Below are 13,917 nucleotides of genomic sequence, written 5' to 3' on the forward strand. Positions count from 1 at the left end.
ACCCATGATGAGCTGAACCTGGCAAAAGGCGCTCTTGGGTGTGGGCCAGCTTTGGCAGGCAGTGAAGAGAAAGGGGCTGCTCCTTTAGAGACCAGGTCTGAAAAGCTGCCTGATTACCTCCCTGCCACTCAAAGCAACTGCTTTGGAAAAGCCTTTTCAGGGCCAGAGGTCAATCAGCCCTGGTGAACATACCAGAGAAAAAACCCAGTATTAGCACAGTTGATTCCCCTCTTTACTCCAACTTTCTACCATATCAAGATCACCTAATGTATATCCCACTGACTCAACGAAGTACTGTGATCTTTGATACCTTTCCAGACTTCGGAATGCCTAGTGAATCACAGCCACCCCCACAACGAATGCCCTAGTTAGTGCCCCACACTGAGGAGCTGGGTTCCAGCCCCAAGATACAATAACCCCCTAGAGTCAGAAACCTTGAGCCTGCCCTGAGACATACTGCTGTATATGGACAACAACAAAAAATTGAACAATCATCATAAATGATGCATTTATATGTGGGGTTATATGGTCCTGGTTATAGGGCAAGAAAAGGGAAGTCAGGGTTTAGGGAAGCTCAATTCCCTATGCTGGAGGAATATCAAAAGATACAGAAAATCAGAGACTTTATTTTTTAAAATGTTGATGTTTTTGGGAAGGGTAAAGGGCTGAGGCCAAACATTCTCCAAGCTAGAGATCCCATTGAGTGAGTCAGAGATGAGGGATCCTATATATAGAGAATGTCTGAGTAAAGAAATAAAAGGTTCAGAGGGTCATGGGAAATCAGATGAGCGAAGTCCATAGGGTGAGGCAGGTTGGGGATATCTCTGGGCAGATAGGGACTAGTCAAGGATTGGAAAAAGTACATAAGAGAAAAAATTAGGTTGTCTTTAGAAGAGAATCAGGATGGAGGTACATGGGGGAGGGGATGAAGGGAGGAATAAGAGAGGGGTAGACCATACAGGGCTGACCTGCAGATGGTACCATAGGCCTGGGAATAGCCTCCCAGGGAGGCCCTGGCTGCCCCTATGGTCCCCTGGGAGGCAGAGGACTGGAACATCCTCCTTGCAGGACGCAGGAGAGGTCGAGCATCCTGAGTAGAGCCAGGGGGCAGGCGAGGGACCTGGGAGAAAACAAGAATTGATGAGGGGAGAGTGGATCAGCATCTGGAGTGGCCAGTTAATGCTGGGAAATGTCAGGAAGGGGATAGTGTGCACCAGGAGTGAGATGACCAGTGTCAGGAGAAGGACAATCGGGATCATGAGATTTAGAGGGAGAAGGGACCCAAGCTTGTAAGCAACTAAAAGTCAGAAAGGGCGAGTGAGTGACTTGGTCAGATCTCATAGCAAAGCTGGGATTCACACCCAGGTTCTCAGGTGACTTAACAGCTAGGGAGAGTCAGCGGCTGGTTTCCCTCACCAGGCGGGTGCTGGTGGAAGTCATGACGCCCATCAGGGAGCTGTCCTTGCGCATGAGGGCCTGGTTGGTCACTGCGGCTGCGTGGGTAGTGAGGAAGCTGTTAGGCCCGGTCCATCTGAGGCCTGGCTTCTCCTAAAATAGAAGTGTCAACTCTTGCTGGATGCAGACAGGATTATTGCCCTGAGGTGAGCAATTGGATCCTGAGATGGGGCCCTGAGAACCCCAGCAATGCTACTGAAAAGTGGAGGGACAAAGAAAAGACCAGGAGGTGGCTACAGAGGTCAGAGAAAGGAGATGGTCTGGAGGGGGTCTGGATGCCTCAAATTTCATTCTTCCACTGTTCTTTCCACTTCTCCTTGTGGTGCTATTCACTTTTATGCAGTTTCAGTCTCTCTCCTAAGCCCCCAACTCTTATTTCCAAACACCTCCTGGACATTTCCACATAGATGTCCTTCAACTTGACATGTTTGAGATTGAAATCATCTTCCCTCCAAAACCTCCTTTTCTTAACTTCCTTAATTTTGTTGGTGATATCCTCCTCCTCCTCCTCTCCCTTCTCCCCGTCCTCTTCTAGACCAATTCCTCCAAGTAATCTTGGACTTCATTATCCCCTCCCCCCCGCCACATCCAATTACTTTCCAAACCCTACTGATTCTACCTTTACTGCAGCTTCTACATTCATCTTTTGCTCTCCCATAGCAAGCACTTTAACATTGTTTTTCTGCTTTAAATCTCTCCTCCTCCCATCCATCATCCAGGTCTGACCACATCCTTTCCTTAACTAAAACCTTCCAGTGACTCCCTGTCATTCTGTAGGAGAATCTTTCTTAGCCTTGCCCTTAAGGCCCTGTTTGGTTAGGATCCCTTCATCTTTCTTATCTTCCCTTACCCTCTTCCCTTTCACATACTTTATATTCTAACTAAACTGGACTGCTTCAGACTAGACTCTAGTGCTGATTGACCCTCCCATGTCTGTGCATCTCATAAGTCATTCTCTCTTCCTGGAACAGAACACATTTTAATCCCAATCTCTGCCTGCTGCAGCCCTTGGTTCTGTGGAGACCTCATCCATTGTCATTTCCTCCATGAAGCTTTCTCTATTGCCACCACTTAAGCCCAAATGGAAGTGATCTCTCCTTTCTTGGGTCTTACACTGATTTCAATTTGTTCTTCACTGACTGACCATGTCATGGTGGTCAGATTATACTGTGAGTTCTCAGAGGACAGGGAAGTCCTTCCCTTCTGTACTTTCCTAGTCTAGCAAAGCCCAGCTTAAGACATTGTACATAGCAGGTGTTAGCTGATAAGAATGAATCATCTTACCCCAAATGGGCCAGTCAGCGTGCGAGTATCACCCCAACATGATTGTCGCCTCTTCCCTGAGAAACCTCGATGTTGTAGCCAACTGGAAGGTGCTGGCCCCTGCCGGGGACCAAGGGTGTCTATGTTTGGGGTGAGGGGAAGGAGCACATCATGGTAAAGGTAAGGGTTTATACCTATCTGAGGTCTAGAATTATAATTGTGTGGGAATGGGTCAGGGGATCAAATACCATGTTGTGGTCAAGTGTTATAACACACATGGGGAGGAGGGTGTTGAGTAAAATACTATGGATTCAGATCAAGCACAGTACATTTGAAGGGTCAAGGAGTCACATGCCATTGGAGGTGAGGATGGGATTCAGGATGGGATAGCAAGACCAGCATTTTTATATTAGGAGATAGGGTCAGAGATCACATACCACGGCTGGGGGCAGGTTCACTCTGTGGCCTGGGTCCAGGGATTTGTGCTCGACGTTCCCTCAGGGCGGAGGTTTGGGGCTGTTCCCCCAGAGCCTGGGTGGACTCAGAGGTATAGTTCTGCAGGAGAGGATCCTTCTGGGAGGGCAAGGGTACAGAGCTTGACCGGGGAAGATCCCCCATCACTTCTCTCTGAATCTCCAGCCTTTGGAGCCGACTGTTGGCCCTTCGATCCAGGATCATCTAGAGGAAAAGTCCCAAAAGGAGGCACTATTGGTCAAGGGATAATCTGAGGGAAATTCTAGGCTGAGGGAATAATTTATGGGGTATAGAACATGAATTGAAGGATTTCCTGAATTGAAGGAATACTTAAGAGTGGGAATGAAAATGTCATGGGAAGGGACCGATAATCAGGCAAGTCAAATTCTGTGGCTTGAGGTGGGGAAATATTAAATTGTATTTAGAAAGAACTCATGAAAACACTTGACAAGGAGATGACCAGGGGAATTCCAAGTAGCTCCATCCAGGTTCTGGGAGGATTGTGTGTGTGTGTGTGTGTGTGTGTGTGCGTGAGCATGCGCACACTCCGTGCAGGTATGTATGCAGGGCATGTCATGGGCAGTGCCTGTGAGCATCTGTGTGCACACAGGTGTGCAGGAGCTCACACATGTATGCACAATGCCAGGCACACATACATACACCTCCATAGGCGAGTGCATGGGGATACATGCACGCCTGTGTGTCTCCTAGAGAAAGAGGCAGAGGCTCTTGGAGGTCACCTTGTAAAGTCGGTTGCGATAGTCCACCACAGAGAGTTGCACACCATCATCCACAGGCAAGATTATTTCATACTCCAGGGCTGGTTCCTTGGCTGGACAGTGGAATCTGGGGTTAGAGATCAGAGGGAAATTTAGAGAGAGAAACTGTTGTCCCAGGAAGCCCTTCATATACCCCATCTCTCTACTCACACATATGAGGGATATGGCTAGGACAGGGACTTCTATGACCTCAGCCTGTTCTCCATCTTAACTTGCTGCTGCTGCTGGCCTCACTGGGAATCCCTAGGGATTCCTTTATCATCAGCTCATCAACTCCGCATTTTCTACCCTCCCTCAATCTCTCCTCCATTCCTTCATTCTCTCTGCTCCCCATCCCTGACGAGTCCTGGCCTCCCTTCGCTCTTCCACCCCCGTCATTACACTTATTTGGGAGCTTGTAAATCTTGCCCTCTGTCTCTGTTCCCTCTCATTCTCTCTCCTCCTTAGCTCCTCACTTCTGGCCTTCCCTTCCTGTCAGCCTCCCCTGGGGCCTCCCTCAACCACCCCTGCTCTCTCCTTACCTCCTCACATAGGGGTGCCTGAGAGCCTCATCTGCCGTCAGACGCTTCTCCGGGTCAAATACTAGTAGTCGTTGCAAGAGATCCAAGGCCTCAGGAGGAGTGGTTGGTGGGAGGCGGGAGTCCAGGGTCACTAGCTGCCTAGAGGCAAGTGCTGATCTTACCACATTTTGGTCACTTGTTATCCCAAATCTGGGAGCTCCACTGTCACTCACCATGCCCTCTAGCCCCAGACAGATCTGCTGCTGTGGCTGTGGCAGTTCCACCTCAGGGATGTCGAACCAACCACAGTTCTATTGTGCACTGCTGCTTACAAAATGCTTTTCTTACAACCATCTAAGAGGTAGGTAGTGGAAGGATAGCTGATAAAATGAAGCTCAGAGTGGTAAAATCTTTGACCCATGGTCTCATAACTGATACATCTTGGGGTTCTCTTGAATCCAGGAATTCTAACTTGTGAAATGTGTTCTTATTTGCTTGATGCAAAAGAATAAAGCCTAAGAGATGTCTAGGGAGGAGGACCTGTAGTCCTTGGCTACTATTGGGCACCAGAGATATCTGAGTTGTGGTGAAGGTAGGAATTGAGAAAGACTGGAAAAGGAAAAACAAGAGGCAGGATTAATTGGAGAAGAATTTGTAATATTAAAAGCAAAAAGGAGGGAAGGAGAAAAGGCGAGAGCTGAGGTAAAAGGAGGTTAAGAGAGAAGGTGAAGGCAATAGGGCAGGAGGGATGGATGACGGGTAGAGCAGAAGAGTGGGAAGGAAGGTAAGAAGGGAAAGAGGAAATAGAGAAGAAAAGAGTCCTGGGGAATTTGTGGGGTACTGATTGTGATAGATGCCAGGTGAATTTAGAATCAGGAATCACATCACAAAAGTTGAGTTGAAAGGAACCTCAGAAGCTATCTAGTCCAGCCTCAGATTGAATGAAAACCTTTACAAAATATCTCATGTGAAGTTATCCAGCCTTGACTTTGAAGACAGTCTGAAGAGAGGGGGAGCCACTCTCTTCCAAGGCACTCAATTCTACTTCAGTAGAACAACTTTCATTGTTAGTAAGTTTTCCCTTTTGTTAAACCTAAAATTGCCTCTTAGTAACACCCCAATTCTTGCTAATTGTTCTCTGGAATCAAATTGAACAAATTGAATCCTTTTTCCTCATGAAAGTTTTTTTAAATATCTGAGAACTATCATGTCTCTGCTGTTTTTTTCCTCTTTAGGCAAACTATCCCCAGTTATTTCAACTGATGCTCCTATGGCAAAGTTCCAAGATCCTTCACCATCCTGGCTGTCTATTTTGGATTCTTTCCACTTTATCAATATTCCAGAATTGAGTACAACATGTGCTCACAAGATGCAACGTGATCAGAGTCCAAAGGAACCATTTTCTCCCTAGTCCTGGACACTAAGTGTGTGTTGATGTACCTTCAGATGCCTCTATGCCTGTGCTTCCAGGTTACTACATCTCCTAGATCTTTTTTCAGGTGAAATATTGTCTCCCCAAATCTTTCCCATCTTATACTTGTGAAGTTGACCTTTTCTTCTTTTTTTCCCCAATAGAATATAAACTTTACAAGGGCAAGGACTGTTTTATTTTTTGTTAGTGTATTCCCAGCACCTACGACAGGGTATATAATAAGTAGAGAATACATACATGTTATATTGAATTTGAATCTAAGTATAAATATTAACATCTCTTAAATTTTATCTTATTAGATTCCTGTATTCTGTCCCATCAACAGGAATCTCTCATATTTTTACATATTGCTGCTAGGTTATCTTCCTAAAAGTAAATGGAAATGTCCAGAACCAAGGACCCCTTGGAAACCCTTATATGAGCTATGCCCAGAAGTGAGCATTTTCCTATCATTCATTCCCTAACTAAACATGTTTTTATATTTTCCTTAAGGCCACTTCCAGATCATGTGCTGTTTCCTACCTTTTCTACACTATTCTTTTACTGAGGATTCACAACACATTTTATTGCTGTTGAAAGAGGTTCTCAGAACAAAAAAGTTTGGAATGATTGCTATCACATTTTGGATGATATTAAGCATTTTTATTATTAAAGACTGGGCTTGTTTTCATCTTAGCTATTTCTTGAATCTCTGTATTTATAATACTTATGTTTCATCCTAGAGTTAATGAAGTTATATGTTACAGTTGAAATCTTACATCATAAAATATATCATTTACTTGTTTTCCTTTCTTAGAGAAACCACCTGTTTTTTATTTGTACCTTTAATATAAGCTCTCTAAAGTGAAATAATTACCTAGGATTTTCTGGAAGGATATTTAAAGACTAGAATTCTTATGCCAAATTGGGACATTTAGTTGAGTAGCAAGATCTGTACACCAGGAAAATCCTCTATGCAGCTGCTTGATATAATAAATACATGTTTCTAATGGATTTGATCACTAAACATAAGACTGAATTAACTGATTTATTCCCTTTGATACACTCTATTATTTCAGTCAAACTAGAGTGATTGTGACCTCTCCTACCTCTATGCATTATCACTGGCTCTCTACCAGAGAATATTCTCTTTTTTCTTCTCTATTGATTAAAAATTCTCCTCCTTTGAGGTTTGATTGAGGAATGATCCTTCTCCAGGGTTTTGGAGCTTTCGTCAGATTTTTCTTAAAGGTATTTTGTCTAAATTTTCCCATTATTCTCAGTTTACTCTTTCCTGTATACAGATAAATTGTAATATATATGGGTCATCCTTGTAATAGATGTAACTCCTAGAGAACAGGGACAGAATAATTTCCTATCTTTGTAACTCTTGCGTCTATTTAGCTCCTCACATGTATTAGATATTGAATAAATGTAGAATTGTAACGGAAACATTTCTACATATAATTTATATTTCAATATTCACTAATATTATAGTAAAATATAGTTGTGAATGATGGCAGGGTAAATAGTGCCACCAAAAGAGGTATATTAAAAAGTTGGGGTGGAGGAGGAGGATGGAGGTGAGGAGAAAAAGGAGAGGAAGAGGGGAAAAGAGGAGAAAGAAGAGGAAGAAGAGGAGAGGGAAGAGGCTGTGATCTCCAAGTTAGGGTCTTTGGAGGATAAAACATCCTTCTTTTAATACTCTGTATAGTGGGTAGTGAAAAGTTATCCAAAACTGGTGGCGTTGATCCAACTGGGGATCTTTTACTTGAGAAATGCCATGAGATACCTTGTTTCATCAGTTTCTTACCAATACCCCCTAATTTCTGAGATCATTTTGGCCTTTGACTCAGAAAATATTGTGTCCAATGTTTAGTTACTTTCCATATTAGAACTAAGTGACTGATCCCAACATATTAAGAAGATAAAAGAAGCATTAGTCCTGCCTAAACCCTTTCCCTTCAAGCCCACACTTACCGGGGGCCCATGCGCTGGAGGACACAAGCACTGTACTCTGAGCCCATGGCCAGGAAGTCTGGGTATAGAGAGCAGAAGGTAGTAGCATGAAATAGAATAAACAAAGGAGGGACAGGGGTTCAAAAATGGTCCTGGGGGACCTCCTCTGGCCAAGGGTAGAATGACTATTCTCCCTGGTCACTCTCACCCACAGGAGAGGGGCTAGGATGACTCCCCTACCCCCAACTGTCAATCATCCTCATTTACTCCAACTGGGATCAGAAAGGACAGTTCCTTGTTCAATCTCATCCTCTCAGACCACAAAAGGTCTAGAAAGGACAGGGAGATATCCAGCTATTTAGTGATTGTGTGCTAATATGGTTGAAACACCAGTCAGGGATGGAATGACTATCTCCTCAGCTAGTGCTCACCCTCTCTGTTTGGGGTTGGGATGGCTGCCAGGATTAGCTCAAGCTGGTTGAGGGTAGAAGTTCCTGGGAACAAAGGTCTCCCAAGCAGCATCTCCCCCAGGATACAGCCCAAGCTCCACATGTCCACACCCTGTGTATACCTGCAGGGTCAGGGGGTAAAGACATGCCTAGAATGAGGGAGGAAGGTAAGGTAAGGATGGGGTTGTTGGAGGAGTGGAGGTGGGAAGATGAAGGCATGCCTGGGATTGGTGACAGGGAGAGGGGAGAAGGATTGGTGACAAGGTAGCCGGGAGGAAATGCTAGTAGGAAGGTCAGAAGGACATATCTAACTTATATAGGACTGCTTGCCATCTAGGGGAGGGGGTAGAGGGAGGGAGGGGAAAAATCAGGACAGAAACAAGTGCAAGGGATAATGTTGTAAAAAAAATTACCCTGGCATGGATTCTGTCAATATAAAGTTATTATTAAATAAAATAAAATAAAATATCAAAAAAAAAAAGGAAGTCAGAAGGATCTTTAGGGCTCAGTATGAAAGTTGCTATTCGCCTCCTTATCCCTGTTTTCCTGGTGTTTCACCCTTCTCCAGGTTTCCCCATTACCGGTGTGAAGACAACAGGATTTCTGGGGCTCGGTACCAGCGTGTAGCCACATATTCTGTCAGGGCTGGGTTCCCTGGTTCTTCATGAAGTTGACTCAGGGAACGTGCAAGGCCAAAGTCACAGAGTTTTACACAACAGTCAGCATCCAGAAGAACATTGGAGGGCTAAAGGACGAGAGAAGGTTAAGGATCTTGGGTTTGTATATGTGAAAGTTGGGAGGGCTAAAGGACGAGAGAAGATTAAGGATCTTGGATTTGTATATGTAAAAGTTGGGAAAACTGTTATAATGTTTTGGGGGAGATATGAGGACAGATATGAGAATAATAATCAGCACTTTTCTCAGGTGTACCTGAGAAATGGGTACCTTGAGATTGAAGATGAGGATCCTAGGAAAAAGTGAGTCTGAGAGAATGGTGTGAAGATCTTGATGGGAGAAATAATAGATTGATGTATGTTTGTGAATTTTTAGAGTAGTGTCTTAATTCTGAGTTGCTAGGAAAAATCTGGAATGTTATGTTACAGGAAATCTTATCCCTTTCTTTTTTGTTAGGTGTAAGGACTCTACACTAGGAGTCAGTGAGGATTCTGAAGGAATAAGTGATATGGGGGCTTGATGAAGCAGGTGCCAGTAAGAAGAATAGGGAAAAGGTGGAAAGGAATGGATAGGACCTGGAGGGGTTCACCTTTTGGTCTCTGTGGATGACATTCCCTGAGTGAATGAATTTGGTTGCACACAGAAGCTGGTAAAGGATGTAACATTTATGAATATCCTTCAGCAGGTTCCCTTTCCGGATGACAGAATGCAGGTCTGTGTCTGCAGGGGAAATATGGGGCTCAGTGGTCAGGGGAGTGGGAATTTGGGAAATGGGATAATGAGATAATGTTAAAACATATTCATCCACCTATGTATATAATTTCGGGGAATGAGGGAAAAGGAAGTCACTCACCCATGGATTCAAATACTAGGTAAATGTCCCTGTCATTTTCTGCCCTGATGACATTCAGAAGCCGGATAATGTTGGGGTGATTATCAAACTCCTGAGGGTGAAAAGTCACAAATCAGCAAGAGCTACATAAAGGCTTGGCTGACACTGACCTGGTGGTCCAGAAGGGGCAAGGAGACAAGTCAATTAGGAGTCTTCCTTGGTTCCAGTCTTTGTCACTCTCGAGGCCCCTTGTTCCTGTGAGTAGTCTCTAATAGAATTTGAAGAGAATCTATAAACTTGAGTGTGTGAAGTACAGAATCATACAATCTCAGAGTGGGAAGGAATCTTAAACATCATTTAGTCTCATCTAAAAAGAATTACCTTCTACAACAAGGGTGTTAAACTCAAATAGAAACAGGAACTACTAATCTGTACATAAGGATCCATGTGGATTGCATGTTTGCTGAGTTTTAAATGTTAATGTTGCCTATGTTTTATTGTATTTTTATTTTGTTAAATATTTCCCAATTACCTTTTAATCTGGTTGGGACCACAGGAGTATTATGGTTCATATATGCCCTACTGGTTGCTTCTGCTCTAAGAAATGTCCAATAAGCATTTCTACTACCTGAATGAAGAATGAAGAATGAAGAAGAAGGATCACTCATATCACTTTTGAAATTTTAATTGTTAGGATATTTTTTCTTATGTTAAACTGGGATCTGTTACCCAAGTATTTCTACTTAATTCCTATTTCTTTTTTTTCTGGAAATGAGTTAAAAAACTCTTATTCCTCACTCATATACTACTTCTCAAATACTTGAAAGCAAAGGATCATGTGCCAACTTTTTCTTTTCCAGGCCAAACATTCCCATTTCCTTCAGACAATCCTGAAATGGTATGATTTCTGATGTCATCATTCAAGTTGCCTTTCTCTGTGCTCCAATTTTGTCACTATCCCTTGAAAATGTGGTGTCCAGAACTGAACAGTGTTGTCCCATCTCAATGATGTGGCTAGGGTTCTCATTTTTTATTCTCTTAATATGATCTCATTGGCATATATGATTTTCACATCATTGATAAATATGAAAGTTTCCCATATCTTCTTCATATGATTTTATATCCAGCCTTTGTTGCATATAGCTGCTAAATGGATTCTTCTAAAGCACAGTGATTGTCAAGTAAAATCTGGAAGGCTGGCAGTTGTATACATCAAGGGAATATTTATTGGATTAGATCAGGGGTCCTCAAACTTTTAAAACAGGGGGCCAGTTCACTGTCCCTCAGACTGTTGGAGGGCCGGACCATCATAAAAACAAAAACTTTGTTTTGTGGGCCTTTAAATAAAGAAACTTCATAGCCCTGGGTGAGGGGGATAAACATCCTCAGCTGCTGCATCTGGCCCATGGGCCGTAGTTTGAGGATCCCTGGATTAGATGGTCACTGAGAACTCTTCTAATTCTGAAATTTTGTGATTCCCTCCCTACACTAGATTTCCCCTTGAGAGGTTTCTGATATAGGAGTGAGTCTGATTAGGTACAGATAAGTCTGAACCACTGGACAGAGTACCCACATCAATGAAATCACAAGTTCATCCATGTAAGCATGAACCTGGACAGTATTTATGTCTCTAAAGAGTGCTGTCTGCCTGAGGCTAGGCCATGTCATTTCATAGTTGCTCACCTGGAGAAACGTGATTTCTCTGAATGTTCTCTGTAATAAAACACAAAGGGTATTGCTAGTGGTATGTGATGTTATTGATCTCATTTCCCCAACATGTCTGTGCCTTCTACCATGACCTTTCCCCCTCCCTTCCAAATATCCATTATTTCCTTCACCTGTGCATCTGTCTTGTTTCTGAACGCATCAAAGATCTTCTTGATGGCCACGATTTCCCCTGTCCTTCGATCTACAGCTTTCCAAACGATGCCATAGGCCTGAGAGAGCAGAAACCGTGCCTTTTCCTTTCCATAGAACCTGGAAGGTAGGGTGGCCAGGGTCCTACCCCAACTAGGATAGTCTCATCACTGATCTCTGTCCTCTCCACAACCTGATGCTAGTGGTGGGTCTTCTTAGAATCCATTCCTCACTTCTTCTCTAACAATTCCTACTATACCTGTTCTTCAGCACCCAACTCTAGTTTGTCCTAGTTCAAAAGGCCAGGGTTAGTTTCAGGATTTAGCCAGAGACCTCCACAGCCAAGGAGTATCTAAGGGAGACATAACCCTAACTATGTAGAAAGAGCCAATGGGGTAAAATCAGCAGGGGATATATTATACATTACACAACTCTTAATTGCAGTTTTTTTCCACTGTAAAAAAAAACAAAACAAAACAAAAAAAAACAACCAAAATGCCTAAACTTGACACTAATCTACTTTCTTGTCTCAATGTCTTTGTTTCCCCTCCTTTGAATTGAGCAGTGCTGGGTTTCCCTTTCAGACCAGGGGTTCCCTTCCCAAAAGAGCACATGTTTTCCTCTCAGATAGAACACTTCCTGAGAGCACATCCAGGAGTGTCCTGATAAGACAAACCAGAGCACATCCAGGAGTGTCCTGATAAGACAAACCAGATGTCCTTCTGAGGGCCAGGTCCAGGGGCTCCCTAAGGGCAGAGCCCCAAGTCTGTTCAGATCATCCTCTAGCAGATAAGCAGTACTTGGAATCTTCCTCCTGCAGGGGTTCCCCTGAGGGCAGAGCTCCCTATCCACTTTTGAAGGAGGGGGGCTGGGCTCTCTAAGAGTAAGAATCTCTCATGGACCAGAGGACCCTTGGTACAGGTGAGGCCTTTTATCCTCCTCAAGCTGGGGATTCCCTAATGGTAGAGCTCTGAGTCCACAGAGTCCCAAGGTGGTTACCCCCTTCAGTAACAAGCTCCCTGAGGGCAAATCCTTGAATTTTCTATAAACCCTCTGCTTCTTGAAGGCAAAGGGTATGTCCCCTCCTCTTAAAAGAGGGTGGCCCCTGGACCTTTCACAGACCAGAGGCTCCTTAAGGGGGTGGGATGGGAGGTGGGAATGGTATCTTTCTTTTATACCAGGGTCTCCTTAGCAGATCCTAGGGTCCTTTCCAGACAAGAGAAGAGAGACTTAGGAGGCTCACTGAGGATGGGGGTCCTAATTCCCTCTCAGATCAGGGGAGGTCTTGAGGACATAAGGGGGGGTTTTCTCAGAAAGCGGGTTCCCTGGGGCCAGGGCCTTGAGTCTCCCTCAGATCAAGGGGCCCTTTGAGAACAAGGGGGAGTTGAAGTTCCTCTCCTATCAGGAATTTCCTTAAGGAGGGGAAGGGGGGACCCCCAGTTCCCCTTGGATCATGAGGCTCCATGAGGAGCTGTGTCTCTCCTTAGATAGGGGCTCCCCAGGGCAGGGTCCCGAGCTCCCCTCAGACACCGAGGCATCAGGAGAGGGGGAGGGGGTGTGTCTCCTCAGACATGGGGTTCCCTCTGAGCGGGGGCTTGGCACTCATCAGGCCTTGGGGCCCCCTGAGAACAGGCGGGAGTGTGTCTCCTCAGACAGGAGACTCCCCCCTGGGTCCCCCACAGACCGCAGTGTCTTCAGAAGCAAATCCGGCTGGGTCTTTCCGCACACATCAGGAGCGCCCTCAGAACCGGGTCTCTCACCCCCTTCCCGAGCCGCCGCTTGATGAGGTAGCGCTGGGCCACGTGTTCGTCCACCTCCACCGAACTCATGGCCGAAGACGCCCAGTTTCTTGAGATTCCTTCGCTTCTGATCAGCTCCCCAGTTTCTCACCGCTTTCCTTTCCTCAGAGGCAGCTGTTGAACCCGTTGCTGTGGAAACCAGAGGAGATGCTGCGCTTGCGCAGACGCCGGCGCCTCTGGGCCAATCCGAGGATGGTGCGCGGGGAAGCCTGGCCCTTTCCTCCAGTTTGGCCCAGCCCTCTTTCTCTTCTCGGACTTGACTTCCGGAAGCACCGGGGCACATCCCCTGGGGAGTGGCTTAAAGTTAACCACGCCCCGTGACCGCCTTCCAGGCTCCGCCCTCGTGCTCGTGTCACTCCCCTCCGTCCAATAGTCTTCTCCGCCCCTTACTATTAAGTCCGGTTGTGGAATGGAGGTTTCTGAGAATTTCCTTGTTTTCTTTTTTCTCACCGATTGGTTTCCAT

The 13,917-nt window shown here is 45.0% G+C and overlaps 1 protein-coding gene across 4 annotated transcripts; it reads right to left on the minus strand.

The window, feature by feature from the left end:
- Nucleotides 1-606: 606 nt before the first annotated feature.
- On the minus strand, nucleotides 607-13,572 carry MAPK15 (mitogen-activated protein kinase 15). Of its 4 annotated transcripts, XM_051971399.1 has the most exons (14): nucleotides 13,415-13,572; nucleotides 11,636-11,734; nucleotides 11,481-11,510; nucleotides 9,819-9,909; nucleotides 9,555-9,685; nucleotides 8,872-9,035; nucleotides 8,273-8,412; nucleotides 7,863-7,920; nucleotides 4,493-4,630; nucleotides 3,933-4,038; nucleotides 3,156-3,396; nucleotides 2,740-2,858; nucleotides 1,417-1,548; nucleotides 607-1,120 (listed from the first exon to the last, which is right to left on the minus strand). In XM_051971399.1, exons 1-14 carry the CDS (start codon nucleotides 13,481-13,483, stop codon nucleotides 899-901), a joined length of 1,740 nt encoding a protein of 579 aa, XP_051827359.1. In that variant the 5' UTR covers nucleotides 13,484-13,572; the 3' UTR covers nucleotides 607-898. The 4 variants fall into 4 exon arrangements, with proteins under 4 accessions (XP_051827359.1, XP_051827360.1, XP_051827361.1 ...); XM_051971400.1 differs by lacking the exon at nucleotides 11,481-11,510; XM_051971401.1 differs by lacking the exon at nucleotides 8,273-8,412 and having other exon boundaries at nucleotides 4,493-4,626.
- Nucleotides 13,573-13,917: the final 345 nt, after the last annotated feature.

The sequence above is a fragment of the Antechinus flavipes genome, chromosome 1, assembly GCF_016432865.1.
Source record: "Antechinus flavipes isolate AdamAnt ecotype Samford, QLD, Australia chromosome 1, AdamAnt_v2, whole genome shotgun sequence".
Lineage (NCBI taxonomy): Eukaryota > Metazoa > Chordata > Mammalia > Dasyuromorphia > Dasyuridae > Antechinus > Antechinus flavipes.

Excerpts from the sequence above, each read along its gene's own strand:
- MAPK15 (XM_051971399.1), bottom strand. The coding sequence starts at position 13,483 with ATGAGTTCGGTGGAGGTGGACGAACACGTGGCCCAGCGCTACCTCATC. Across the intron at positions 4,631-7,862 it reads CTCCAGCGCATGGGCCCCCG|GCAGCTAGTGACCCTGGACT; the intron begins GTAAGTGTGGGC and ends ACTTGCCTCTAG. Across the intron at positions 4,039-4,492 it reads AGGCACCCCTATGTGAGGAG|ATTCCACTGTCCAGCCAAGG; the intron begins GTAAGGAGAGAG and ends CTCTAACCCCAG.